The sequence below is a fragment of the Tachypleus tridentatus genome, chromosome 10 (genome assembly GCF_004210375.1).
Source record: "Tachypleus tridentatus isolate NWPU-2018 chromosome 10, ASM421037v1, whole genome shotgun sequence".
Taxonomy (NCBI): domain Eukaryota; kingdom Metazoa; phylum Arthropoda; class Merostomata; order Xiphosura; family Limulidae; genus Tachypleus; species Tachypleus tridentatus.
The window spans coordinates 76236420-76263564 of NC_134834.1; the positions used below are offsets into that span (position 1 = coordinate 76236420).

Consider the following 27145-nt stretch of genomic DNA (forward strand, 5'->3'; position numbering starts at 1 on the left):
GAGTTTTAGGTCACTCATAGTTTTAACTTCAATGATAGCACATTCATTTTGTAGGTTTCCCAGTGTTAATGATAGAACTTTAGAAGGAATATTTAGAATTCTTCATGGGCCATACATTGAAGTAGAAAACCTCAAAAATAGGCACAGTAATACTTAGTTTTAAATGATTGCTAGCAATACAATTGATTTAGAGTTTTTAGTGTCTGTTTTCACTTCAAGATGGAAGATATTTATTTACATGTTCTTTATAACTTTCATAGCTGTTTGTTCAATAACTGAATAAAATATAGGGCTTCTTCTCTGGCTTTCATAAAGTAATGTAATTCATATATATATACTTTCAGGTCTGAAGTTGTGAAAGTAATTATACTAGGGTAAAAATGTTTGGATACAAAAATAAAACCCTCTTTGAGTGAACACAATGATTTTACAAACTCCAATTTCAGTAATAGTATTTGAAACTGTATGATTTTGTGCCCAGTTCTGAATTTTTCTGCTTCATTCTATTTGCCTTCCTCTCAACATTAAGACTATTCTTAATTAGCTATTACTGAAATTAAAACTTACTGAACTAAAAAATCTCTGTGAAAGTTGCACAGTGTCATATCTTTTATGTACTCTGTTCATCTTAGTTAAAGTAATTATGTTTAATTCATTAAAATGTTATTTTCTTATACTCTGTTAGACTGGTAAGATAGTAGAACCTTGCAAACAAAATGTGAAATAACTGATAGAAATTGATGTGACAAACTCTTGAAATGAGAAGCCAATTTGCTCATAATTCCATCCCCCAAATAATATGTAAGTGTTTCTTGTTATCATATGGAATATAAATTCATGGGGTATAGGATATGAATTTATTGAACACTATTTATTTGTGTGACTAAGCTTGTGTACTCTATGTAATTTAATACTATTCTTTAGAACAAAACTATTTTATGTATTGAACTGTATTTAAGGAACCTTTCACAATTTTTTTTATTTAAAAGTTTAGTTCTTCAAATACTCCTTCACTATTATTAGCAAGTAATATTACTTTCTTCAATAAAAGTATGTTATAATTGTCACTTTAACTTGATTGTTATAAAAAAATAAACCAAATCTAAGAATTTTTTCTTTTATAAAATTTAAACAAATTTCAAATTTGGAATATTTTAGAGCAATTGGTTTAAAAATATTTCAGATACAACTACAGTATACTTAAGTTTTTATGAATTTCTTCCTTTCCGGATATATGGTGCAAAAGGAGCTTTAAAGGTGTTTCTTAATATCAGTTATTTTTGAAAGAGATTTACTGTAAACAGACTACTATAAATTACATTAAGCCTTTTTTTTGGTATTTTTATCACCAGTTCTTGTGAGAAAAGCTTGATGATAGTTATTTTGGGAGTTAGATTTCTTTATTTATTCCTTTGTTTGAGCTTTTTGTTACAGGGTTTCATTGATTTGTAGAATAATTTTGCTTAACATGCTATTCTTTTTAGTTTCTACTGGCAAATCTTTGTGACTAAAACACAAACTAAGGTTTCATTGCTGGTAATATACTCTCCTAATTTGCATATGTCCCTTAAATGTTTCATTAGGTTTAGTGAGAAATGAGAGGTTGAAACATAATTATAATAACAAGTTTATTACATAAAATGTTTACACTACAAAATAATTAATTTAAGAAAAAAAAGATTCTGGTTGGGACTTTCACCAATTTAGTCCCAATACTGAATATAAACACCCACTGGATGTAATTGTTCTCTTTCAAAATTGGCAATTACCATATCTAACCTTCCCAGTTTGTGGTGTGAACCAATTAGGAGATGATAAAATGTGAAGACTGCAGCCAATAATTGAATTGTGAGATTGCTGATTATGTAGACTATAGACTATTTATGCAGTTCTTGACATGTGGTAAGTCTCTATCAGTAATTCTTCAAGTGCAGTAAACAAAGACGCTAATAAATTTAGAAAGTCTTCCAGTCCCTTCTGGTGTAAGTTACATCAACATCCACTTTATAAAAATATGTGCATAGCTTGAGTGACCCAGATACCTTTAAACTGTATACCATTTTATATGCATATTTGACTACAAGACTGTAACTCAAGAATGGGATGATGTTCCATAAAATATTAGTTCTGGTATCTGACCACCTTGTACACCAGTTCCATTTGTGCTGTCTGAAGAACACTGAAACTGAAATATAACATTACCAACAGTGACCTCACTTAAACCTTCTTGACCGAAATAGCTTAACTCTGCTCCATCCAGTATTACAGATGCAGTATAGAAGGTGTCTGATTCAATTTGGATTGGATGTTGAAAATAAACATGAAATGTGTTACTGGAGCCATCAGAGAAAAACTTGGTATTATTTTCAGCTAGAACTTTACCCATCCTTTTTAGCTCAATTTTTGCTGTGTAGTCAGAGGCACCATTACTTGAACCATACAATCCAAAGCCAACAATGAAAATACGTTTGTCAACACAAAATTGAATGCTGTCACAACGGCCTCGATATCTCCACTGGTTACTCCTGTAAGCTGAAGACTGGAACCTATGACACACCTGTGACTTGAGTCCTGTCCTAGGTCGAGTTGGAAAATTCAGGATTGGCTTGTTCTTGGCTGTAAAATGAAGGAAAATATCAGTAGTCTCCTGTAAGGTAAGTATTTTAGATTGGGCAGGGCCATTGGCAAATTCTTCCAAAGCCATCCCTGGTATGCAAACTAAATACAGGGCCCTACCTAATACTTTTCTCATGTTTTCTGGAGTTGGTTCAATTTCTTTCCTTGAACACTCTGCATTGGCCCATTTCAATATTGCTTGAAACAGAATTGTTTCTTTTACATTCAATGTCTCCCTAGAAAGGATAGTTTCCAGGGTACTGTACTCAATGTCTGCAAACCCTTCTGAAGTTACAGCTAGTTCTGCTTGAGCATCAATCACCTCCCAGCACCTTTGCATCAGGTCAGGCTCTTCAAACAACTGACTCTGACTTAGTAAAACACATGCATTCTTGGCAGTTAGGCTGGTTTCTAGGTAGGAAACACAAGCTCTGGCCAAATGGGGGACTAGGTACTTCTTTGCAGCATACAAAGTGGCTAGAACTGTGTCAGCCTCCAGGTTGATGTCGTCATAGTACAGGAATCTTTAAGTTGAAAGAGAAAATCAACTATTACTCAACAAATTTATAATGGGTGCACCTAAGAAAATGAACTATTTAGAAATACAGATGAAAATTATGATCTGACAAGCACTGAAGGTGCAGTGGGTGTTCTCGTGAAATATATTACAGTATTTCATTTTATTAAAATGCTCTTGTATTTTATTTATATCAAGGAAAACTAGCAACTGTTATAGAACCATGAATTTTTGGATTCATCAATTATATGCCAGTAGTGCAATTTATAATTTAAATGTTGCATTTAAAATCTGTCATGCATCTTTGTTAATACAAAAACGGCAAAACACTCATAATATTATTTTTTAGGAAATGTTATTCATCTTCCACATACATCAATTGATGTAAATGAATAACATAGTTTCACACGTTCAATTTCAGTAGTTTCGTATTTTGTTTGTTTGTTAAGGGCAAAGCTAATTTCAAATATGATATTTCTGCTGTGCCTGTCAAAGAAAGGATACTTGATTTTTTTAGCCTTGTAAGCTCTTAGACTTGCCGTTAGCCGTGGGGTGGGGGGCACAGGTTTATTAGTATCAACACAATATGAAGAGGGAAAAATAACGAGTAAAACCGTTAATGATCACTAATGAATCAGATTTATTATTATGACTTAAGTTTTCATTTTTTCAAGTTACAACACTACATCAGTTGTAAAATATATTCCATATATATCCATACATTTTCATAGAAAATTCTAGTTTCAGAAACCGACAACAAATAATTAAATTTATTATTGGTGCAACATATTAAAATTTATTAAAGCTTAAATTTGAAATAAATTTACAATAATAAATAAATTATCCAGAAACTAATCATTACCGGAGAAGAGTTAAAAAGGCAGCGGGTTCTACATCGGGTATTTCAATTTCACTCGTGTGTTCTGCGAGACCCCCATAAAACATAGCATAAAACACTGAAGTTCCCGTAGCTAGAATGTACTTGTGCGCTGGTATCCGTTGAGATGAGCCTTTAGGACCAACAATAAACTGTACGTCACTCATTAATTCATTATTAAACATGGCAGCGTTTCTCTCCCGTACAGTTGCCTTGGCTGCTTGCCAGTTTGGGTCTATCGTCTGGCCGGGACTGGGGAAGAGGGGTGGCAAGACTGTCGGCGGAGAGTTGAGGTTGCTTCTTGAACTTTTGTATGGAGGCGGACTGGAAACGGTAGTTAATAGAGGGAGCTGTTGTTGGATAACGGTTGTGGTGGTGGTAGTGGCCACATTGTTTCCAAGCTGACCTGTATAAAAGATGAAAGTTTTTATTATAATTACCTTTTATAGCCCAGAGAAAAACATATGTATTGTTTGCTATTTCAATTGCTCTAGATATACAAGCAAGTTCATTTCTCAACTCGTCTCTTTATTGCTTTATAACTCATATTTTGATTTCATATGTGGTTGGATTGAACTATAAATTATTCACTGCTTTGGCGAGACAGTTTCTCTATTCCATTAAACCATTAGTTACATGATCTTTAGAATCTTTCCAATTTTCAATGTTTAAATTATTTAAACAAAATGTATGCAGCATTATAATGTGTAATGTAAAAATACCTTCTCATACTTTTAAAGCAACGAACAGCGAAGTTTAGATTGGATCACGTGATACTTTCGACAATTCAAAAAATAAGAACCAGTACGTTGTACACAATAACAGTATTTTTCAGTTAAGGAACGAAGGTCATGATAAAGTAAGAACTGTAAATCTTACATGACAGCAGCAAGATTCAATAAATGATACTATCTATTTATCTGTACGACCGTACTTCAGTATTTTTCAATTACGTGGAAATCAATTGTGATTAGAATTTTTTTTTTTTTTTTTTTTGAAATACTGCGGATCGCTGCAGTAGCCAATATAGATAGTACATTTCTTTTGATTAATACTCGATTTTATGTACTATCAAGTTGATACATATACTTGCCAGGGGAGAAGGTACTCGCATTATTTGGGAATATCTTACAAATTTATGAAGATATCTGAATAAAAAGTTACCAAAAGTTACATATGAATGCATTATATATAATGTCTGTTAATTAACACTGTTTTCTAGAATTTGATTTTTCATACTTTGTATTATATAGTTAACACGTGTTAAACCTATAGTTGAGTTTGGATTTCAAAGCTGGTGTTCCGGATTCTAATAATGTGCGATCCCATAAAATAAAATCCGTTCTCTCAGATGTGGGTGCGTCATAGTTTTGACAACCAATCCCTTAGTGTGGATGGTGTGGTGATGATGACTTACGGGATAGCGTAGGTTATTACAGTTGTGAATAATTACTGACACTATTGTGATAAGAGTAGAGATATATAGTTTGTTTCGTAAGTTGGATTCTAAAGTAATTGAATCAGCCTAAGTGGACTTTTGACAAGAAAACAATTTTAGATACAACTGTGATATTCCACAGTGTAAATATTTTTTACTTGTTTTTAATATATTATTTTAAAGCAAGTGGATTGTGTGCTGTCCGTTTATTATTCGAATTTATCGCCAAACATTCACAGACACCTATTGTAGAAGAATCGCAGCTCATATGTATAAAACCCTGACAAAGCCCCAAACAATGCATGAAACCATTCCCGAGATACCAAATCAGAAAGTGACCAATCCATCAAATTGTTCCTCTTTCTTCTTTTTCAGACAAGATAATTCTAAAACTACTTTACCACTAAGGTCAGTTTAAACCTAAATCCTGTGTTTTTGGAGGAGTGCACGATGTCATCGTTTATTTGTAATAATTTGTAGTAATTAAAAAAACACATAATTCTATTGTAAACGATGTTATAATTACCCTTTGAAGTTAGCTATTTTACAGAAATTTGGGGTTCCTTTAAAAACCTTAAATACAAGGTGAAACAAGAAATACCAGCCAATAATAGGTGAATAACATGACTGTAACATGTAGAATAGTCAATGATTTGTACACTATACAATCGATGTCTCTAGGGAGCCTTGCACAGATTGTCTTCGTGTAGCTTTGCGCGAAATTAAAAAACAAACAAACAAAATTTAGGGAGCCAACCCTAGTATTACTATGATGTGAAACAGTAAAAAATATCAATAGACATATTAAATTTTATTGAACACATTTATAGAATACACTAACTCTCAGTGAAGGGAGAAAACATTACAAAAAGTAATAAAAAAACATTCTGTAAATGTGAAATGACGTAGAGAAAGCGGTGCCAAACAAGAATATATAGATGATACAGATATACATAAACCATCCCCAGATGACTTTCAATATTAAAGTATAATGTTACTCTGTGAAATGTATACTTGACTTTAATGTTATTTCAATTGGAAGCTATATATTTCTTACTGTTAATATGCACAGTAGGAATAAACGTTGCGTTACTTACAATTTAGGACTTGTATAGATAAAAAACTAAGTCGAAAGATATCTTGATTATTACAGTTGAATTGACTTATTTATTAATTATTCTTTACTAGTGCATTTTAGTGTAACATAAATTTTAACATTGAAAGTTCAGTTAGGATTATTTATGTATAGTTGTATCAACATGTTTTTATTCTCTTCAGAACTCTCATTCATACATCGTTTTACATTTACAATTTTTCCTCTTGTAAAGTATGCAGTAATATTACAACAAACGTACAAAAATAACCTGAAACGTCATGTATTTACGCGTACCCGTAGTGCTATAAAAATTGCGTTCCACTTTTACTTCGACTTGTTTTGGAGTTTTTTTCATGTTTAGCAAGTTAACCAATGTTTTTTCCGGCTAAATGTTTTTCCTGCTTAAAAAGTTTTAATGTTGGTTTGTTGTGTATTATCACACAGTCCTAATATGTACTAAATGATGTTGCAAAAAACACAAGGCGTATAAAGATTTTGACTTATTTTGAACTGAACCAGTACGTGTTTTCAGGAAGAATAGTATCATAAATGTATGTCAGTCTTTCGTTACTGCACAGTAATATTGCTGCTGTATTTCAGTATCTACAGGGTGGCCCGTAAGTCTCTACCCATTCACATGTTATTATGTTATATTCAATTACGCATATATTATAAATTTGTTTCGTTTTTTTAGAGAAATATGGCCGATGTAAGCCCATTTACACTTGAAGAGCGTATTGTGACAAGTACGTGGGTACATGAGCGCAAGAATACTGGTGACACCCTGGATACAATAAGATATATGGATGGGTAGGGACTTTCGGGCTACCCTGTATAGTATCATTAATTACTAGTTAACTTAGTTATTGAGTAAAATAGTAAACAGAAGGACCAAACAAAATAATATAGACATACTACGAAACAGCTGAGTTTTAAGGGTGTAAGTTTATAATAACTTGTATCTAATGAGGTTTGCAAGCCAAAAAGTAGGAAAGTCTTAAACTGTGAGTAGACTTTAATATAGAATTCAAGGTCTAAAGGTCCTGTAGTAACAAAAGAGATATTGCTACCTGTAGTTTCAAAAATGTGAGCAAATGGATGGTTTACTGGTTTTTTTAGTAGTGGACGGTTGTCTTTATTATATACTCCTAAATGTTCACATACTCTTGTTTTAAATGGCATTTTGTATTGCTAGTGCACGTGGTCACTACAGGATCTAAGGACAAAGGTTCTCTGAAACATTCTGACAGTTTTATGATGGAAAACATCTTGCAAGTGCCGTGGAGAAACACGGGTAGGATCGAACTAAGCTGTGCGACTCCATCGTAATTTCTATGACTTCGTGATTTCTAAACACACTGGACTGAAACATGAATACAAATAAAATATTTAAAAATTACTTCTGATCTGATCTCGTAGTTTCAAAATTCTTTTTGACAAAATGTGTTACTAAAATAATAATAAACATTCAGTGTGTGTGGATTAATGTAATTCTGAACTCGGCTTAATTCGAACTTGCAATGAACGTTGCGTTTTATGACTAAGTGATGATATAAGCTTTCTTAAAGAAGGAAGTTTTTGTCATTGAACCTGATAAGAACGTAATATTCTACATCAGATGATAAACACCCGAGCTCGGTTATCAGCGCTACACAAACTCTAAGTACCGCATGCTTGTCTGATGTTTAAGTAACAGTACGGGTTTAATAACAAATAAGTAATGTGCACGTACACTGAGCCTATTTTTAGGGATCAAGTGTGAATCGTACGTCAGACTGTAAAATCGAAACGCTTTTAACAATTTTCTTCCTTGCTGTAAAAGTTGAAACTTGTAATAAAACATTACTTACAATCAGTAAGTAAACTCAAAATTAAATTTTTAAAAGTTGACTTTGTATTAACTTTTAAAATCTGTGTGCTGAACACGTACAAAGCTTTAGTAAAAGTAAAGTAATTTAAGATGGTATTTATCTTCGAGCATGTTACACTAGTTACCTCAGAGCGGAAAACAATGTGGTCGTTCAGTTCATGCGCGGGGAGAGAAACCGTAACCTACTTCAAAACATTCACCCAGAAACAACATGCTAACACTAAAGGTCAGTTGGCGAAAGCAACAAAATTTCGACCGTGCGTTTCTATAAAGAAATGAACAAAAGAAATCCGGAAATTTATTTCGAAAAATGAAAATATATCGAAATGTAATACTTTCACAGAAACAACGTGTGTGCTCCTTTAATATGTTTCCAATTAAACCGATTTAGAATGGTCGTCTCAGTAAATAACTTTTGATACACGTTAATTTTGGTATTTTTTTATATTTATTTTAGTACCTTTTTATTTATTCATAGACCAATTATTTATAAGGAGCTTCACCTTAAATACGTAATAACAAGAACGCTTACAAGTTGTTATTATTATGTTTAACTGATTTGAACAGTTCCTGTTTTTTTTTACAAGTTTGTTGTATTGCTTACGTGCACTTATCTTCTAGTTTCATCATATCCATTTCCTGAGGAAGAGGCTCGGCATGGCCAGGTGGTTAAGGCACTCGACTTGTAATTTGAGAGTCGCGGGTTCGAATCCCTGTCTCACCAAACATGCTCGCCTTTTCAGTCGTGGGGGCGTTACAATGTGCGAGCAATCCCGCTATTCGTTGGTAAAAGAGTAGTCCAAACGTTGACGGTGGGTGGTGATGACTAGCTGCTCTAGTCTTAAAACTGCTAAATTAGGGACGGCTAGTGCTGATAGCCCTCATACAGCTTTGTGCGAAATTCAATTCAAAACAAATCAAACCCTCAGGAAGACATCCTAAAATACACACTTTAGGCCAACACTATGTATTCGGTGTCGTACAAACAATATTTCTGTTAAAAAAAATAAAATTTTTATCCATGCTAGTGCAGGTCGAGAAATAGACAGTCAGGCACTCGCTTGAGGACGTACGCGTGTTTGCTCTCATTTTACATACATACTAATATAGATCCACCCTATATGATTTCCAGTTATTAACTAGATGAGAATTTCTTTTATAATATATGTGTAATTCAAGCAAAATGTTTCACAAGGACATTGCTAATACATTGATTCCTTATATAAACTCGAAATACCCATATGTATCATACTTTGATAAAAGTTAAGAAAAAAAACGATCTTTACTCTCCAGATAAATATAAAAGAACATGTTTGTTCTTATACCAACGTTTTGCATTTGCGGCTTCTTCAGGGTTAATATATATATAATTTATTTAAACCACTTTTGTGGTGATTATCGTAGATGCACTAAAAATAAAAAAATGTTTAATGATTCCTCCAAGTGTCATTCTCGCCTACAGTTACGTCTGTTTAGTACCAGAACCTGTGAATGTAATAGTATACTAACCCTGAAAAAGGTCCAAAGTCGAAACGTTGGTTTAACTACAAATATTCTTTTATGTTTATCAGGAGTGTAAAGGTAGTTTTTTCTTAACCATCTATGAAAATCTGTAAATTCTTCCAAGAAGCACTATAAATTTTGAGGTGTGTGTTTTCTTATAGCAAAGCCACATCAGGCTATTTGTTGAGTCCACCGAGGAGAATCGAACCACTGATTTAAGTGTTGTAAATCCGTAGACTTACTCCTGTACCAGCGGGGGACACAAATTTTGATAGACATGTTTCACACTCTGTTCTTCACAAACTAGCCTCACTGTCTCGAGACTTAAAGAACAGTGTAAGATAAAAAATATTAGTATAAAATAACTCTTCATTTTAAGAGCAAAATTTAAAAAATATATAGAAATAAAAAATATATAAATAATGCAACTGAAAAGAATGCTAAGAATACTTCTCAATATAAAGTATGTAGTTTATGAGGAAAAAATGTTAGTTTCGTCTTCAACAACACTAATACTACAAAAATTCTGCTAGCAAACTTTCGAAAAGGGCTGGAGACATTTGAAAACAAAATTATCTTCTGAATAATTATCTACCATGCAGCACCTGTTTTACTATTTAAATCAATAATTAAAAACTAACAAGCTCGGGATGTAATATAATGTCTCCGTCACTTAGAAGAAATTAGCATGAAATGATTCACTCGGTTATTCACCTGAGATAAAAACTTTTTTTTCTGTCCAAAATTTCCTATTATTGTTTATTCTATTTAGTTGTGGCTCATAGAATAACCCGTTACATTTTTGTTTTGTTTTGCTTCTTCAAGTAAGAAATTTTAGCTCATATCTCCGTCATCTCTTGACCGATTTGGTATCTATTATAGTTTTGGAATCGGCAGGTCAAACAGTTGAGTATTTGACCACGTCCAGGTTTTCATATTTTAATTTGCTCTAATCGTTCCTAAAATAACTTCAATTTAAGGGTACGACTAGTGGAGATCCTGACAAGTAATATGATGACCGAAGAAGGTCGAAACGTTGTTCGCTCCTCTACGTAGAACTTTCTCTACCCATACCAGCCGTTTTTACATATATTTTTCTCCACAAGTGAGTTTTCTCATCAGTACGGAGGATCACATCTTGTTTTTTCCTTGTTCCTACAAAGTTGTAACGTTTTTGTTGTGAATTGGGTGTTGTTTTTTTCATTATTTTTACTAGTTTACGAATAATGAACAGTAACTTGTTTCATACCGCAATAAGGTTAGGTGAAGAATTAGTTTAGTGATATTATCTTATCAACAATATGTATTTTAATACTTAAATGCTTTTTCTTTGTATTATATATATATTGCATTACATTTATCAGAAAAAAATAACGCATTAAGTAAGGTATGTAGAAAACTCCATAAGAACTACTCTGTTGGTGGGTCTGGCATGGTCAGGTGGTGAGGGCACTCGACTCGTAATCTGAGAGTCGCGAGTTCGATCACTTCAAACATTCTCACCCTTTCAGCCGTGTAGGCGTTAATATGTGACGGTCAATCCCACTATTGGTTGGTAAAAGAGTAGCCCAAGAGTTGGCAGTAGGTGGTGATGGCTAGCTGCCTTCTCTCTAGTCTTACACTGCTAAATAAAGGACAGCTAGCGCAGCTGGTCCTCGAGCAGCTTTGGGCAAAATTCAAAACAAACTTTTGAAAGGTGAACCTTTTTTCTTCATGGGCAAACTGTTTGCCCGTGAAAAAGAAAGGTCTACCTTTCACAAATGCTCAGAATATAGAGTTTTTATCATTTTATATCAAGACTTAATGAATCTACGTATTTTTCTGACATCATGAATAGCATATTTTTATGTAATACAAAAGTCTGTATTGTGGAAGAATATTTAATTAATGACTAGCATCAATAACACAGTGAGTAAATGTAACAAAACTTTTCATGTCACTGAATATACTAAGCTAGCATGCTTAGCTAAGCAACTAGTACTTACTATGAAAGCGTTTCTAAACAGACATAAAATTCAGTACATAATGATGAAGCATAAAATTACTAGCCTGTGGTGTGTAATTATGTTTCGTCAGGTATTTGTGAAAGTATGTTATAGTTAAACGTACAGTTTAGTATATTGTAAGGAAGTAAGTTTGGTTAAGCATAATGTTCAGCATATTATATGAACCAAAGTTTAGTCACTTTAAACATTAGTATGTGATGTGCAAGTAGGCTTGATTATTATAAAGTTTAGTTTATAAGATGTAAGGCTCTGTATGTGTTGATTAAGTTTGTTTATTACTTATGTGTATGGCCAAACACAGTTTTATATGTGTACAAGATTATTATAGACTTTTTATTTATGCTTTACAAATTTGAATAGCATTTCTTTACTTTTTTTACAATAATTTGTGTCGGTTACGTAATATACCACCAAGGCTGTGAGCAATTTTATTTACGCTACTATTTTTATGACTGATTAGAAAAGCCTTAGTTGAAAGCTATACTCATAACCAATAATATGGAGCTGTTGTTATCCTTAATTGATACTAAAGCTACCCATAACAGTTGTAACAAATATATCATAAATATTTGTTTTAAACTCCGTTACTAACCCTTTGAAGAAGCTCATTAGATTATTAATTAGTATATATATAGTACTTACGTAAAATAAGTTGAACTATAAATTGTGGATTTTATGAGTTTGTCATCCATTTGAAATTGCAACCTATTTTTTATATGTTTGAGTTACGTTGATTGTATTTTAAATAAAACTACCATTTGAAACTTCGTTTATAACTTAAAATTGGAAGGGTTTGTTTTGTTTTGAATTTTGCGCAAAGCTACTTGAGGGCTATCTGCGCTAGCCGTCCCTAATTTAGCAGTGTAAGACTAGAGGTAAGGCAGCTAGTCATTATCAACACCCACCACCAACCCTTGGATTGACCGTCGAATTATAACGTCCCCACGGCTGAAAAGGCGAGCATGTTTGGTGCGACGAGGATTCGAATCCGCGACCCTGGATAACGAGTCGACTGCCTTAACCACCTGGCCATGCCGGGCCAAGTGGCAGGTATGTTTTGTGTAACATACAGTCCTACACTAGTGTTAATACGGTTAAAAACAAACAAATCGTGTAAAGGGAAGTTGCACTGTTTGATAAAAGCCTAGTGGTATAATATGTAAGTATTTTCTCGTTCTAGTCCGTAGAAAAGTGAATATAGTTTTTATTTATTCGTGAAATGTGTGTATGCTAAATTATTTAGTGATTTAAAAATTATTTTTCCTGTTTTGTTTTCAACTGAAAAAGAATATGTAGTTATATTTTGTATTATTATATCCATGGCAATAACTGTAATATATTACGAAGGGGGAACTGCTTGTGTATTTTAAAAGTGTGTGGCTAAACACAAAATTCTGTATGCATTTTGTATTGAGAAAATACATGATTTGACAAAAATGGAACTCTGGTTACAGTAGTGCAGTACAAAAATTCAACACTAAATCGGTTACATGGTGATATAGATTTGTGATGTCTAAATTCTGAAGGTTTTACCTTTTAACCAATGCATACGCTGAATTGGGTGCGCGTATTTTACTTCTTTCTCGGTCTTGTGTTTAACTGCAAAGCTACACAATGGATTATCTGCGTGTTTCAATAGTGTGCATCGTAAGTCCACAAGGTAAAAGCTGAGCCATTGAGGGTACAATGGCCCGCATGAGCTGGAACAAGTACTGTAGCTTCAATGTGCTGAGAAAGCGGTACTATTAGTTCATGGATGTTTGTGTTGTTAACATGGGTATTTATTTTGTATTAACGTAACATTAACTTAAAAATAAATGCCACAATGAATCTACAGAAACACGTTTCTTACCAGTGATTAAGAGGTCTAAGACGTCTTCCAGCATTTTTCAACACTAATTTAACGACAACAATTAAAAGAACACCGATCATGTGTGCCCTAGACGCAAGCCGGTGACTTCCTACACAATGTATTAACTCGTACAATGTTTCTGCTAGTTTACAGCTTTCGTTGAACGCGGACGTTAGACCGTGACCGCAAGTCGACTGACTGCTGCGGAACTTGTTGTGTAGCAACAACCTTCCTGCATTTTTTCGACAGTTTTTAAACTATTAAAAAAATGGGGTCAATGACAACATTTCGTATAGAAAATTCTATTGAATAACTACCGACAGTAAAATAAAAACCTCTGACGTGAACACATGAAAGCTGATATTTGACATCCGATTTTGAACACAATGTAAAACAGCAAAAGTGCAAACATTTATACAACACTTACAGTAATAACAGAAAAATACTTATTAGCACAGTGTATTATTGTAGGTCTTTACTGACTTTAGTAATACCACTGCTGTTCGTGGTCCACGCTAGTTTGCTGTCTTTTTACTACAGTTATATCTTGAATATTACAGTTTATTATATTTTATATACCGGCGACAAACCGGAAGGTATATATTTCTTTTACTTGTTAATGAAAATACACCTAATTCGCCACTGTTTTAAAGTTGTGTAAGCGCCGTATAATTGCGGTTAAAAAGTCGTGCATTAACATCGCTTTAGTACATTTGACTCGGAAAGAGTAGTTATTCTCTTGCTTTAAGTTAAGATACGACCCTCTCACAAACAGTTTGATCGTTGTGGTGCAGGTTTTCAAGTAATTATACTCAAAGAACTATTTCTACACGAACTGTTTTTGCCCCACACGGTTCATCATGGTCTTGCAGTCGAAAGACTGAGCACGGCCCAAGGGTAGGACTTAAATGTTTTGGTTTGAATTTAGCGTAAAGCTATATGAGGGCTATCTGCGCTAGCCATTCTTAATTTAGCAGTGAAAGACTAAAGACCTCGGCAGCTAGTCATCACCACCCACCGACACAGCTTGGGCCAACGAATAATGGGATTGATTGTTACGTCATAATGCCCCCATGGCTGAAGGGACGAGCATGTTTTGTGGGACGGGAATTCGATCCAGCAGATCTCAGATTGCGAATCAAATACCCTAACCATCTGACTATGCCTGTGGTCTGGAGTGGAGTTTCGTGGTTTCCGTCCCGTTATCGAAATTTTACAATAATACTTTGGGGCCGTGGGTGCGTTATAAAAAAAAAAAGATTAACTCCCACTGTTCGAGATAATGGTATATCACAAGTTAACGACAGATGGTGTTCATTAGTTGCCTTCTCTCTTCTCCATCACTTTAAAGACTTAAGGACGGCTAACGCAAATAGTTTTCCTGTAGCTTTGCAAGAAATTCAAGGACAATAAAAACTGCAATCGTGACTTACGTTTCAGGGTATTCAGATTTATAGTTGTAGATACTTTTATTTTGGGTTTGAAAATAACAGTGTGAGACCTTTTAGCACATATTTCTCTATGTTACTACTTTGGTGTATGATGTGTTGATTACAGAAACACATTTTCATATTTCCCGTCAATGCGTGTTTTTAACTTGTTTTACCTCGAAGCAATACAATGGGTTATTTGCATTCTGTCCACTGTGGGGTAACTAACCATACATTTTTAGTGTTGTAAGTCAGTAAACTTACCCCCAACCCACAGAGAAGAGGGAAGCATAATTATGGTACGTAATCTTAAAAATGAAATTTACTAACCAATAAAATTGTTTTACCCTTTTCCACATGTGATCCAGTAAAGTTTAATATGATACGTATTAATTCATAACAGAGAATAAATCCCATACCTTGATCTGTTGTTCTGGCTAGTATCTGTTCTTACTAGTCCAACTTGGTCAATAGCGGGAAATGTTAATTTTAGATTGATGTTATAAACTAACATTGTCTTATTTAAGTACTTCACACTTGAATTCTGAGGTTTGTTCAACTAAATGGAAGCTGACAAGAGAAGTAACAAAAGTTAATACATGTCTGTTTTGTTATTAACTTGTTTTGTTACTTTTCATTAATGTTTTTGATAACATATGTAAAGACATGTTGTACTTCAATATTCATCTGACTTTATTGAATCATTAACTTTTAGAATAAAGATGCTTTATTAAAAATTCTGATTATTTCTGTACAAAAGACATAACACTATGTAACATAAATTTTGTTCCTGGATAGTATGTGTTATTTCTTAATTGTTTATGTAAAAGTACAGAAAATGGCCATTATTCCCTTCAAACTTTGCTTTGGTGACATGGATAATGAAATTTAGAAATTAACCTATTTTCTAAAAAAAACAAAAAAACAGGCAAATTTGCACATTTTCATTTACATGTATCTATACTAAAGTTATACAATTATGAACAAAAATGTTTAGAAGTGAGTAGTTTTTCGAGGTTTGCGATTGCAATGTACATTACTTTAACGTATCAGCCCCCAAATATAGTCTCCCATCATGTTTTCGTTATACGCTCCTTGACAGCGGCGTTCAAAGTCCAGTATATCTTTGTGGAAGCGCTCGCCTTGCTCCTCTGAGTATGCTCCCATGCTCTCTTTGAATTTATCAAGATGAGCATCAAGGATATGGACTTTCAGGAACGTCCTGCAGCCCATTTTGCCATTGTTCTTCGCCAGAGCTTCATCCAGTTCCACATAATTTTCGGCATTGTGATTGCCCAAGAAGCCCCGAACCACTGCGACAAAGCTGCCCCAAGCTTTTTTTTTCCCTTCCTACTGAGCTTCTTGGTGAACTGTGTGCACTCTAGAATCTTCTTTATTTGTGGTCCAACGAAGACACCAGCTTTGACCTTTGCCTCAGACATCTTAGGGAAGAAGTCTCGAAGGTACTTGAAGGCTGCAGATTCCTTATCAAAAGCTGTGACAAACTGCTTCATAAGACCCAATTTTATGTCCAATGGTGGGAACAACATTCTAGAAAGTACTTGAAAATTCTTATAAGTACGAGAAAATTTTTCTCTCAGCTACTCAGCACTGAATCTATCTGGAATATTCTGGAAAATGGGTAAATTTGAAAATTTCATTACCCAGGTCACAAAAACAAAGTTTGAAGAGAAAAATAGGTCTTTTCCATTTACTTTAGGCATAAGCAATCGGGAATTAACACTTTCTGCCCAGGAACAAGAAAAAGAAAACATTTTGTTACATAGTGTAATGTTTACTGAAAGCTTACCAAAATTCGTGAAGATGCATAGATTGTATCGCATTGGTCGATATATTAACCAATCTTGTCACAGCTTTACGATAAATGCTACACTTTTAATATGTATTATTTATAACTAATTTATAACTCTTCAAAAATTACGAAGCAAGGATTACCGCCCCCACCCCACAGTATAACCTAACCTAACATTTTGGAGCTAAATGAAATAAATTTTGCGAAATCAAGCTTGACCAAGAGAGAGGCAGAAAAGTGTAGTCGAAGCAGTCAAACATCGATAAGTTTCGTTGTGAGCCAATTAAAACTAAAAGCATTTACGTAATTAATTTGTAGTGTATTTATAGAATAATGATTGGATAAAACATCTGTTAGATTAACAACTTTTAATATATACAATAAATAGCCAGTGCGTTTTGGTAACACTACGTTCCAAGAGTGGCTTTTATGTGAAGTTGCATAGCGACAAGTATAACCTGATATTGTTAATCTATGCAAATGAAATGCATAGACGACAAAACTGGATTTTTTAAAAAATTAGTTTCTGTTAATTAAAGTTTTATATATTAAAAACGTTGGTGATATAGCATAAAATACCTTAGCTGAAAACAACTTTAAAATTGAATAGATATTTTTACTTTTATGATAAAATTTATGCACTTGATTCTAGGCTATGTGATCCCACACTACGTCTTTCGGCTTATTATATCAACACTTGGAGCACTTATAAGGTTTCACAGCACTCCCTTAATTAAAATCGTAATAGGCAAACAATAATCGAACTATTCTATCTGGATGAATGTATTTTGTCTTTTATGACTCTTCTTGTTTCGAGAAATCAAGCGTGACGTAACACACACTGGCTTTTAAAGAGTTTAGACATACATCGTGGTAGGCATTGCATATTTTAATTATTACTAAATAGATAATAGACATTGATCTTTAATACGGCGTACAAAACTACTATATAATTGTTATTCGTTTAATATATAGTAGACAAAGTTTACTTGTAAATGTTTCTTCGAAAATGTTAGAAGCAACGTATCTCCACACACAAATAATATATCATGTGTCATGCATATGGTTCTTACAAAACCAAGGATGGAAGTTACGTTCTCTTTATTTGTTTTTAGCTTTCATATATTCTGTAATTTTAGTTAATCGAATATATGCCTGTAGAACACTAAGATTATTTTCATCGTTATTGTTTAAAACTCACAACATGCCAGTTATAAATTATATTAAAAAACAGCAGCTTTTGAAACCGTTACTTGCTGTCAGCTTTCCACCTTCAACCTCTTAACTGGAGGATTTTTACTACTATAAACGTGATAGACAGCGTTTCATTAAAAATTACAAAACTTTATAAAACAAATACTATGACCAGTAACAAACATTAGCTTGTTAATATAAATGCGTGTTGTAGTAAATTACAAGCCTATTTTAATTATTCAATAAAACAGACCTCTTTCAGTCATTTATACAATAGTCCAGTGCTATCTGTCTCACTACGATCGATTATGGAAGCTTTGCACATGCCTAATAGCTTAATAAAAAAAGTCAGCTGTCCATTTTAACAGGTGGGTGACCAGTGTAAAACCACAGAACTACAGATTTTTGCGCAATCGCAGTACCCAGTGTTAATTTCCGGTATTTTTGTTTACAAAGTTGGGGTTGACTAATTTATTCAGTTGGAAACAAATACAGATTTCTTTAGTTTAAAAGAAAAATAGACAATCGCTTCAAGTATATATGTATTTACATATACATATATTTACGTTCGTTTTCTCCAGAATGCACCGAGTTTATTTGTTCCAGTTTGATGCGTTTCTACACGGAATGCATTCAGGCGGCAAAACAGAGATCAGAGACGGGCGGAATAATATAACAGCAAAAGTATTCTGGTTTTGTCTGGGGTGACACGTGTAAGCTTTTCACGAAGTAGGACGTAAAAAACAAACTCCTCTACAATGACCTTCCGCGACAACTGTATGATCAGCTCGGGGTGGTGCTACGGGATGGGGTGGGGGCGCTATAGCATCCCAGGCAGTTTGTCAAACCTACTAGTGATGTGCGTACCTTCCTCGGAAAAGGCTAGCGCAGGACTTACTTCCGGCATAGGAAAACTTGAAGTACGTAGTTGAACGTGGTGAAAAGTTATAATAATTCCATGTAGTCGTTAGAAGTATTTTATCTCGTACAATAGGATTCTTTATTCGATATTTCAATGTGAAATATTTTAGATGTTACATTCGTGAAGGACATATATAATACTAATTTGCCGAGCAGTAGTAGGTACTTATCTACTTACAATTCGGAATTTATGGCAAGTGGATTGTATATGGAATAAATAACTTCTAACAAACAGAAATCTGGTCTTCTAGTACTCTAAATACAGATGTGGCGAAACTGATACCAGAAAGTTAACTCGCTAACTATAAAGTTTTGTTTGTTTGAGTGAAAACTGTTTTTCATCGAACGTTTCAGTAATAATAGTTTAGTAATACGACATACTGTAGTTTTTGAAGTTACTGCGTATCACTCAGATTACATGAGAGAATGATTTGAAACAGAAACCCGGATTTTAAAAAGCTTGCACCTTAAGACTCGTCTGAAAACAACACGTGAGATGATTCGTGTTTAAGTGGAGAGATAGGTGGGTAGAACAGGGAGGGATTATGTGGGTCATTGCCAAGTATTAGTTCATTTCATATGAAATGGTCAATTGTACTGATAAAAATTAAAACGCCATATTTTTAACAAACACCAATTTTTTTAATCGAATATACTCCATTTGTTGTAAGGGTTTCCTCTCAACGGGATACTAACGAAAATATGCTGTCTCTATTAAACCCCGTTGTACTGGAGACAGTAAACTCTTCAAAGATTTCAACAACAGTCTCCTGATTCCTAAGTGTTCTGTTCCGGAAAGACAGATCCAAGTGCCGGAAAAGGTGATAATCAGCTGGAGATAGGTAAGGTGAGTATAATGTGTGCTCCACAATTTTATACAGTGGAACCCCTCTAAAGCAGCCATCTTCGGGACTGAGACAAACTGGCCTGATTAGAGGGGTTCCACTGTACATAATTAGGTATTATGTAAACAAAAAAGGGACTGTGATTGAATGACCGCTTTCAAGGGGTGGCCGCTTAGAGGGGTTCCACTGTATTTCAATTCTCTCAGTTTTGAAATGGTGATTTGCGAAATGTGGGGTCTGGAGTTATCTAGCAGCAGAATAGGTCCATGTCGGTTTACCAGTGTTGGCTGTTTGGTGGTTAATTTTCGATACATGTTATCAGTTTATTGGTTAAGATCGTGATGTAATTATTTCAGCCTGTCGCAGAAAGGAGTAATGGATAATTCCCTCTGCAGACCGCCATAACCTTTTTTTTGAGTGAAAGACGGTTTCGGTGCATGTTTTGGAGATTCACCTACATCTCACCTAACCATTGTCCTGATTTCTTCCAGTTTTCTCGCAGTATCCACTTCTTGTCTCAGGTAACGATTCGCTCCAAGAACGACTCTCTCTTGTTCCTAATCAGTTTCTGCACTTCCGTCAATTAACTTTTCCAACTGCAGCCAGATGACGGGAAACAGTTGCACTGGAACCTTCTAAGTCTGCTGCAAGTGCCAGAACTGTCGTTTTAGGTTAGCTTCCACAATACCTCTTAATCTTTCTTCATTCACAACAGATTGAGGCCTTCTTCAGGGTTCATTCTCGAGGTTCAATATCCCCAGAACGAAAGTTCTGGAACCAACACCGAATAGTCCGTTGAGATTATTCCCTTGTCCAAACGCCAAACTGATGTTTTTAGCGACCTCAGCTTCACTTTTTTTCCCCAATTTGAACTCGTACAAAAATAGTTTTAATTCTTTAGAAGACATTATGTTGTATAGGGTGCCAAAAAACCACGCAAACAATAATAATACAACTCGGAATAACAGACTAATGAAAAGTACAGCACTCTCGTCAATACTGAATAGCATACAATCAAAATACTGCGTCCAATTTATCCTGATAGCAGTCACTGTTCAACTAAGCGACCTAATATATTCATTGTTGTGCATTACTGCCTTGCTTACATAAAAATTATATAACGCATACTAAGTTTGGGTTTCATTTATTGTTTAAACGACAGTAAATCCTTCTAATAATATAGTGCGTGTTTGTTTTAAATCAATGGTGAGAGGGAGTCCTTCAATGCAATATTAAACAAGCAAAAAATGTTATTGCTTTTTAAACGTTTTATATTTAGAGGTGTTTTTAAGTGTGAAATGCAGATTCACATGGAAGGTCTTTTGGAGAAAGAAAATACGCACACGCAAACTCACACACATATACACTACTGGAACATGCGTAAACCATCCCATTATGTATGCCATTGATACTGTAATTTGTAGATATTTTACCACACACAGACAACAGATGAGCGTTTAGCCCTTCAGGAAATGGAAAAGAATTTCTGATGACGACAGGTATGACATTTTATAAGATGGAGTGTGGTATTATTGAAATATATTAGTGTGCGATCATTTATAATAGAACACTTCAAAACAATATATTTTTATAAAGGTTTTGATTAGAAATCCACTTAAAACATTGTAAAGTGTATAATTATAGTACTGTGGTCTTAAACGTCTGTTAAAGATCTGTTCTCTCAACATGACTTTAATTCTAACTCAACTGTTGCCACAATGCTATAATTTCTCCCCAAACACTAAAGTAACATGAAATTTTGCATTTTCACGCTTCAAATGCAAGTTACTTTTATTGACAATATGAAGTATACGATTGTTTACAGGAAGAAAACAGTTGTGTTTAAATTGTACAGTAATGTTCACGCAGAAGCTTGCACATACAAAATGATTACGTAAACTAGCAGTAAACTGCAGCTCATCTCACGGTTTATTTTCAGATTCAATTGGTTCGTTGATCATAAAGCGCACTATGTTTCTGTTGCTAGGATTCCAGCCATATCCGACGAGTTTCAAATGGAAATTTTTCCCTTGCACGATTTGTGTGTTTGTGTATGTTTTCTTATAGCAAAGCCACGTCGGGCTACCTGCTAAGCCCACCGAGGGGAACCTAATGCATGATTTGAAGATCCTTGATATTTATGGTGCTAGGTAGTACGAGTTCTTTTCTACACTGAAGAAAGGAAGTCACAACTCTGTTCGTATAAACAGTGTCTCATAAAATTGGTGGCCCGGCATGGCCAGGTGGGTTAAGGCGTTCAAGTCGTAATCTGAGGGTCGTCGGCTCGAATCTCCATCGCACCAAACATGCTCGCCCTTTCAGCCGTGGAGACGTTATAATGTTACGGTCAATCCCACTATTTGTTGGTAAAAGAGTAGCTCAAAAGCTGGCGGTGGCTGGTGATGACTAGCAGCCTTCCCTCTAGTTTTACGCTGCTAAATTAAGGATGGCAAGCACAGATAGCTCTCGAGTAGCTTTGCGCGAAATTAAAAAACAAACAATCAAGTATATTAAATGATGAAGATGTGTGTAACACTTTATATCAGTAACTGTTTTGTTTTTAAAACAAATTGTTAAACCAGCTGTATAACGTAACCGTTGTAGTTTTTCTTTTTGAATTGCACGTATACCTGATTCATCTATTATTAATATATAATCTTTATCTTGATTCATTCTTTAAACAGTGTTTCAAATACAGCTGCTTTAATATGAGGTAATCTTTAAGACCTGAACGGAAATGTCTTCACCATCACATACGTCATCAGCAGTGCAGAAAACCTGTTTATGTTGTTTGATACATTTTCTTATACCAATTTGTTGAATATTCACGATATCTAAGTAAAAGTCAAACGTTAATAAAATAACAATATGCTATTCAGGTACTTGACGTGTAAATATACTGTATTTAAATATACTTTCAAAGATATTAGCGAAAGAGATTAAAACGTATGTTTAGTTTGTCAAGTAACGTGTAATTTTTTTTCCAAATACGTGTGTATGTATGTATATATTCTGTTAACATAAAAATTTGTATCCTACAATTAAATATGTTATACATCATTTTTTAAATATTTGTTATGAAATTTTGGACATGACTCGCGGACTCCAGTAAAGTAATGCCTTAGCTGCATATAGGACTATCACAATAGACTGACTAATATGCTTTACGTATCATATCGTATTTTTGGAATATTATTGAGATTTATTTAATTCAAATAATAAACAATTTTGGCGTGTTATTAACGAAAATTTATATTAAATCTTGTCTGTATGAAAGTATTAAAAAAGGTAAAATAGCAAAAAAACGACTGACAAAATATATTTGTAATATAAACGAGAAACTGTTGAATTTCAGGCTTAATAAGCGAACAACACAAATTCACAAGTTATGAAACATGGCTTACTTTAAAAACTTTAAATATACTTTAAAAGTTAAATAAGTATAGGACTAAATTTTGTATCCAGTTGTGCTGATGTATATTTTATTAATACATGTTCATAAGTTGAATATTTATTTAACTTCAAAATCCAACAACAGGCTATCAAACTGTGTTAGTGTTTATAAGTGGAGCAGCTTACCCAAATTTATCCACAGTTTTCCCTGGTTGTTAGCAGAATCATCCCTCCTCCTCGTAGTTTTTCCAGACATTTCAAAGTTCATATACATCAACAGCTTCAAATAAAAATAATATCCTATACTAGTTAACTAATAACTAAATTCATGTCTTATTTCATTTAGTTTTATGATATCATACTTTATCGTTGACCTATTTGTACATCAACATGTCTGCCATTTTGTTGTTTCTCTCCCCCTCTCTTACTCTTGTGAATGTAATTGGTTTTGTTGCGCCATCTACCCTGCAATTTGAAAGTAATATTTAGAGTAAAGAGTTAGACATTTTGGTGGTTAAATTTGAATTACTCAATAACTTGTTCTTAAGTTCACAAAAGTTTAAGCATAATTAACTTGCCAAGTGTTTCATACTATAACAAATAAGGCATAGCTAAACTCGTACATGTATATTTGATCTGTTTGCTGAGCTATTTTCTAGTGACTGGAGCATGTAATACTTACTGGAAGTTAAGGGAACAAGCAAATATTGAATTTCTTAACATACAAATGTTTAGTTTTTGTTTTCCACCTTGTATTTAAGTGTATCATATGTTGTATTTTTCTTTGATAAACCATAAAAAAAATCTATTCTTTTGAATAATTATCTGATTATTTTAAAATTTTATTTCAGAAGAAATACTAGTTTAGTTTGTTTATGTGTAATTGGTGGTGCTTGGGATAATTGTAAAGTTGTTTGATGTGTAGTAATATACTAGTTAGTGAGGTAATTTGTAACAATTAATAAAATAGTTAACAATAAGTTTTAAAGAACCACAAATGCATTATGAAAACTGCTTAACTTCTGTGGGATTATGTATTAGTTAATAATCAGAAAATGTGAATTTGATGAGAAAGACATTTAACAACAGGTTTAAATCAAGTAAATGGTTAAAGGCTCTTTCAATAACATACATATCAGGCACTGGGCCAATTTAGGATGTATATTTAACATTTGAGTAAGAATGAGTACATTTTAGGCAAATATTTGTAATTTTTTTGTTCAGTTCCTGTGTATACTTGATAAATTCCTTTTTTTGAGCAGATAAATTATTGAACTTTGTTTTTCACATATGAGCTTACTTCATTATATTCTGTGCTTTACATATTGAATGATCATATTTTTATCATATGTTTGAATGTTTCATAAGTGTTTAGCTTTGTAAGTTGTTCAAAACAGTTATAACTAATTGACAGATATAGGTAAAGAATGACATTGTTTATTTGTAGATAGTTAACTGTTATAAAAAAAAATTGTTTTGTTGTCTCACACTGAATTTATTCCTTGTATCTGATGTATTTTGTTAATTTATGAAATTTAGAAAGATACTTTTTTACATATGTTTTGTTGTCTTATTATCTTTCCTAGATCCTTGCCTTTATATTGTTAGATTTGCACATAGATTAGAATTTGGTGAGCGCACTCATGAAGTCTCCATGACGGCACTAAGATTAGTACAAAGAATGAAACGAGATTGGATGCATACCGGTAGGAGACCCTCTGGATTATGTGGTGCAGGTTTGTTTGTAAAATGTGTTTTTATATTTCTAATAATGGTAAACTTTAAATATATAATGTGAATTTGTTAAAGTGTATTTCAGTATATACTTGGTTATATACCTGTTTTTTCTGTGAGATTTCATTTAAACCCTAAGAAGTACAGGATTTAAAATTAGAAAATGTGTGCTTAATTGTGCTTTGCTTGAAATATTTTTGAGTGCCATGCCACCTCAGGGCTCACAGTAAATGTGAAAAATTAAAACCTAATACCCATATGTGCTAAAGAATATACAATTTGTTTGTAATGCAATCCACATGTTAAGACTAATATGGTTCTTATGTCTGTAATTTAAATTGGGCTGTCCTTGAAATCTTAGCTAAATTTTATGAAGTTACTTACAGTTTTATTTTAAATAACAAATTTAATAAACATTGTTTGTAGTTTAAAGTTCATTCCAGATGTTTCTGTTAGAAATTAGTGTTGTTTAGTGCATAGACATTCATTAATAGTGTGGCCCCACTAACTCTTTGCTATTTTCATTTAAGACTAAAAATAAATTTATAAAAATAATTAAGTGTCACAAATGTTTGTTATTAGTTGTTTGATAAGTGTACATATTTTTTTCAGCCCTTCTAGTTGCAGCTCACCTTCACAATTTTAATCGAACTGTGAAAGATATTATAAAAGTTGTGAAAGTTTGTCAAGCTACTCTCAAAAAGAGGTAATTTAGTTCATTTTCTGTACTTGTTATTAACTGGCTATAATTATTTGCCCTGGAGTAAATCTGTTGATAAAATAATATGGCTCTCAGTGATGATTAAAATATGTTTATATCCAAAATATTAGTTTATTTCTCTCAGACTACTTTACTTAACCCTTAAACAGCAGCTATCATCAGTTGATGATGCTACTTACAACATTCCCAGTGTTTAAGAGTTAAAGAAAAACATGTTAGACACAACTTATAGTTTGAGTATGAGAACTTATTTTGGTCCAGTACTGAGTTGTAAGTAATTTTTTAATGAATTATTTTAGTAGTTTTTCTCTAGATAGTGCCATACTTTTTGAAGTTTTTGTAAAAACTATTCTGTAATACATTAACTGAAATGTTTATTTCTCTCTGGCCCTGTCTTTAAAAACATTATTACATAAGGTATGATTAAAGAGATTCACACTTCATTAATAGAGTATGATCATCTAGTTGACTTCTCTTGGTAATTTTGTAATATGTTTTTGGGTTTTTACTTGTTAATATTTGGCATTTAGTTATTAAAATTATACAGGCTTGCATGATTTGCTTTATAAGGTTAACAGAATTCGGAGATACACCATCAAGTAGGTTAACAATAGAAGAGTTTATGACTATTGACTTAGAAGAAGAACAGGATCCTCCTAGTTTCAAAGCTGCTCGCAAAAAACAGAAATTGCAACAGGTGAATTTTCTTTATCCACTATTACTATAAGTTGCAAGTACTTTTAGATTTTAAGTGTTTGCCAAAGTGTCTAAACTTGTTAATAATATTATAGTACAAAATGAAAAAAATCACTTAGAAATAATATCACATATCTAGACTTTATGTAGTCAAATAACAGTATACATTTTGGTAAACTAGCTACAAGAAGTTGATACTTTGATAATTTCTTACTTCAGTGTATAAGCTCAGTTTATGAAATCAAAATATTTAAAAGTTCACCAGGTTTTAAGATAAATAATAAGTGAATTTAAAATGAGTAATGGTTTTCAACTAGGGGTATAGCTTTTAATTGTGAAAGATACATGTGTTTATAGTGAAAGTACTGTATGCAGTACATTACTTAACTGGCTGCTACAAATTCTTAGTGATGAAGTTAGCTTTGTAAACTTTGAACATAAACAAATTTGTGACACATACCTTCAGTGTCTATGTTTTATGGGTAATATTGTTCTGTTTTGAATGAAAGTCATAAAAAGTAAACTAAGATTAGGTTTCAGAGGCATATCATTACAGTTTGAAAGGTTAAAATGGGCATAAAATCTATAAAAATCTTATATATATGAGTAATGTAAAACACCCA

At 33.3% G+C, this 27145-nt stretch overlaps 2 protein-coding genes across 5 annotated transcripts in view; one reads left to right on the top strand and one right to left on the bottom strand.

The window, feature by feature from the left end:
• Brf (Brf RNA polymerase III subunit) overlaps positions 1 to 27145 on the top strand; it is a 95605-nt gene that overhangs the window by 37013 nt on the left and 31447 nt on the right. For all 3 annotated transcript variants that reach the window (XM_076462198.1, XM_076462200.1, XM_076462201.1), the window contains exons 7-9: positions 24958 to 25107; positions 25718 to 25811; positions 26397 to 26523. In XM_076462198.1, coding sequence (XP_076318313.1) covers positions 24958 to 25107; positions 25718 to 25811; positions 26397 to 26523 — 371 coding nt within the window. The remainder of the gene's footprint in view (positions 1 to 24957; positions 25108 to 25717; positions 25812 to 26396; positions 26524 to 27145) is intronic.
• Positions 1615 to 23812, bottom strand: LOC143229624 (BTB/POZ domain-containing protein 6-B-like). Of its 2 annotated transcripts, none has more exons than XM_076462202.1 (3): positions 23558 to 23812; positions 3996 to 4416; positions 1615 to 3140 (listed from the first exon to the last, which is right to left on the bottom strand). In XM_076462202.1, exons 1-3 carry the CDS (start codon positions 23643 to 23645, stop codon positions 2093 to 2095), a joined length of 1557 nt encoding a protein of 518 aa, XP_076318317.1. In that variant the 5' UTR covers positions 23646 to 23812; the 3' UTR covers positions 1615 to 2092. The 2 variants fall into 2 exon arrangements, with proteins under 2 accessions (XP_076318317.1, XP_076318318.1); XM_076462203.1 differs by lacking the exon at positions 23558 to 23812 and adding an exon at positions 13776 to 13900.

What these genes read in the sequence shown, in the direction of transcription:
- LOC143229624 (XM_076462202.1), bottom strand. Translation starts at nt 23,645, where the DNA reads ATGTATATGAACTTTGAAATGTCTGGAAAAACTACGAGGAGGAGGGAT. An exon ending in AAAACTGTGGATAAATTTGG is followed by an intron (nt 4,417 to 23,557) that starts GTAAGCTGCTCC and finishes TCTTTTATACAG; the next exon opens with GTCAGCTTGGAAACAATGTG. An exon ending in GCCTTTTTAACTCTTCTCCG is followed by an intron (nt 3,141 to 3,995) that starts GTAATGATTAGT and finishes TTCAACTTAAAG; the next exon opens with ATTCCTGTACTATGACGACA.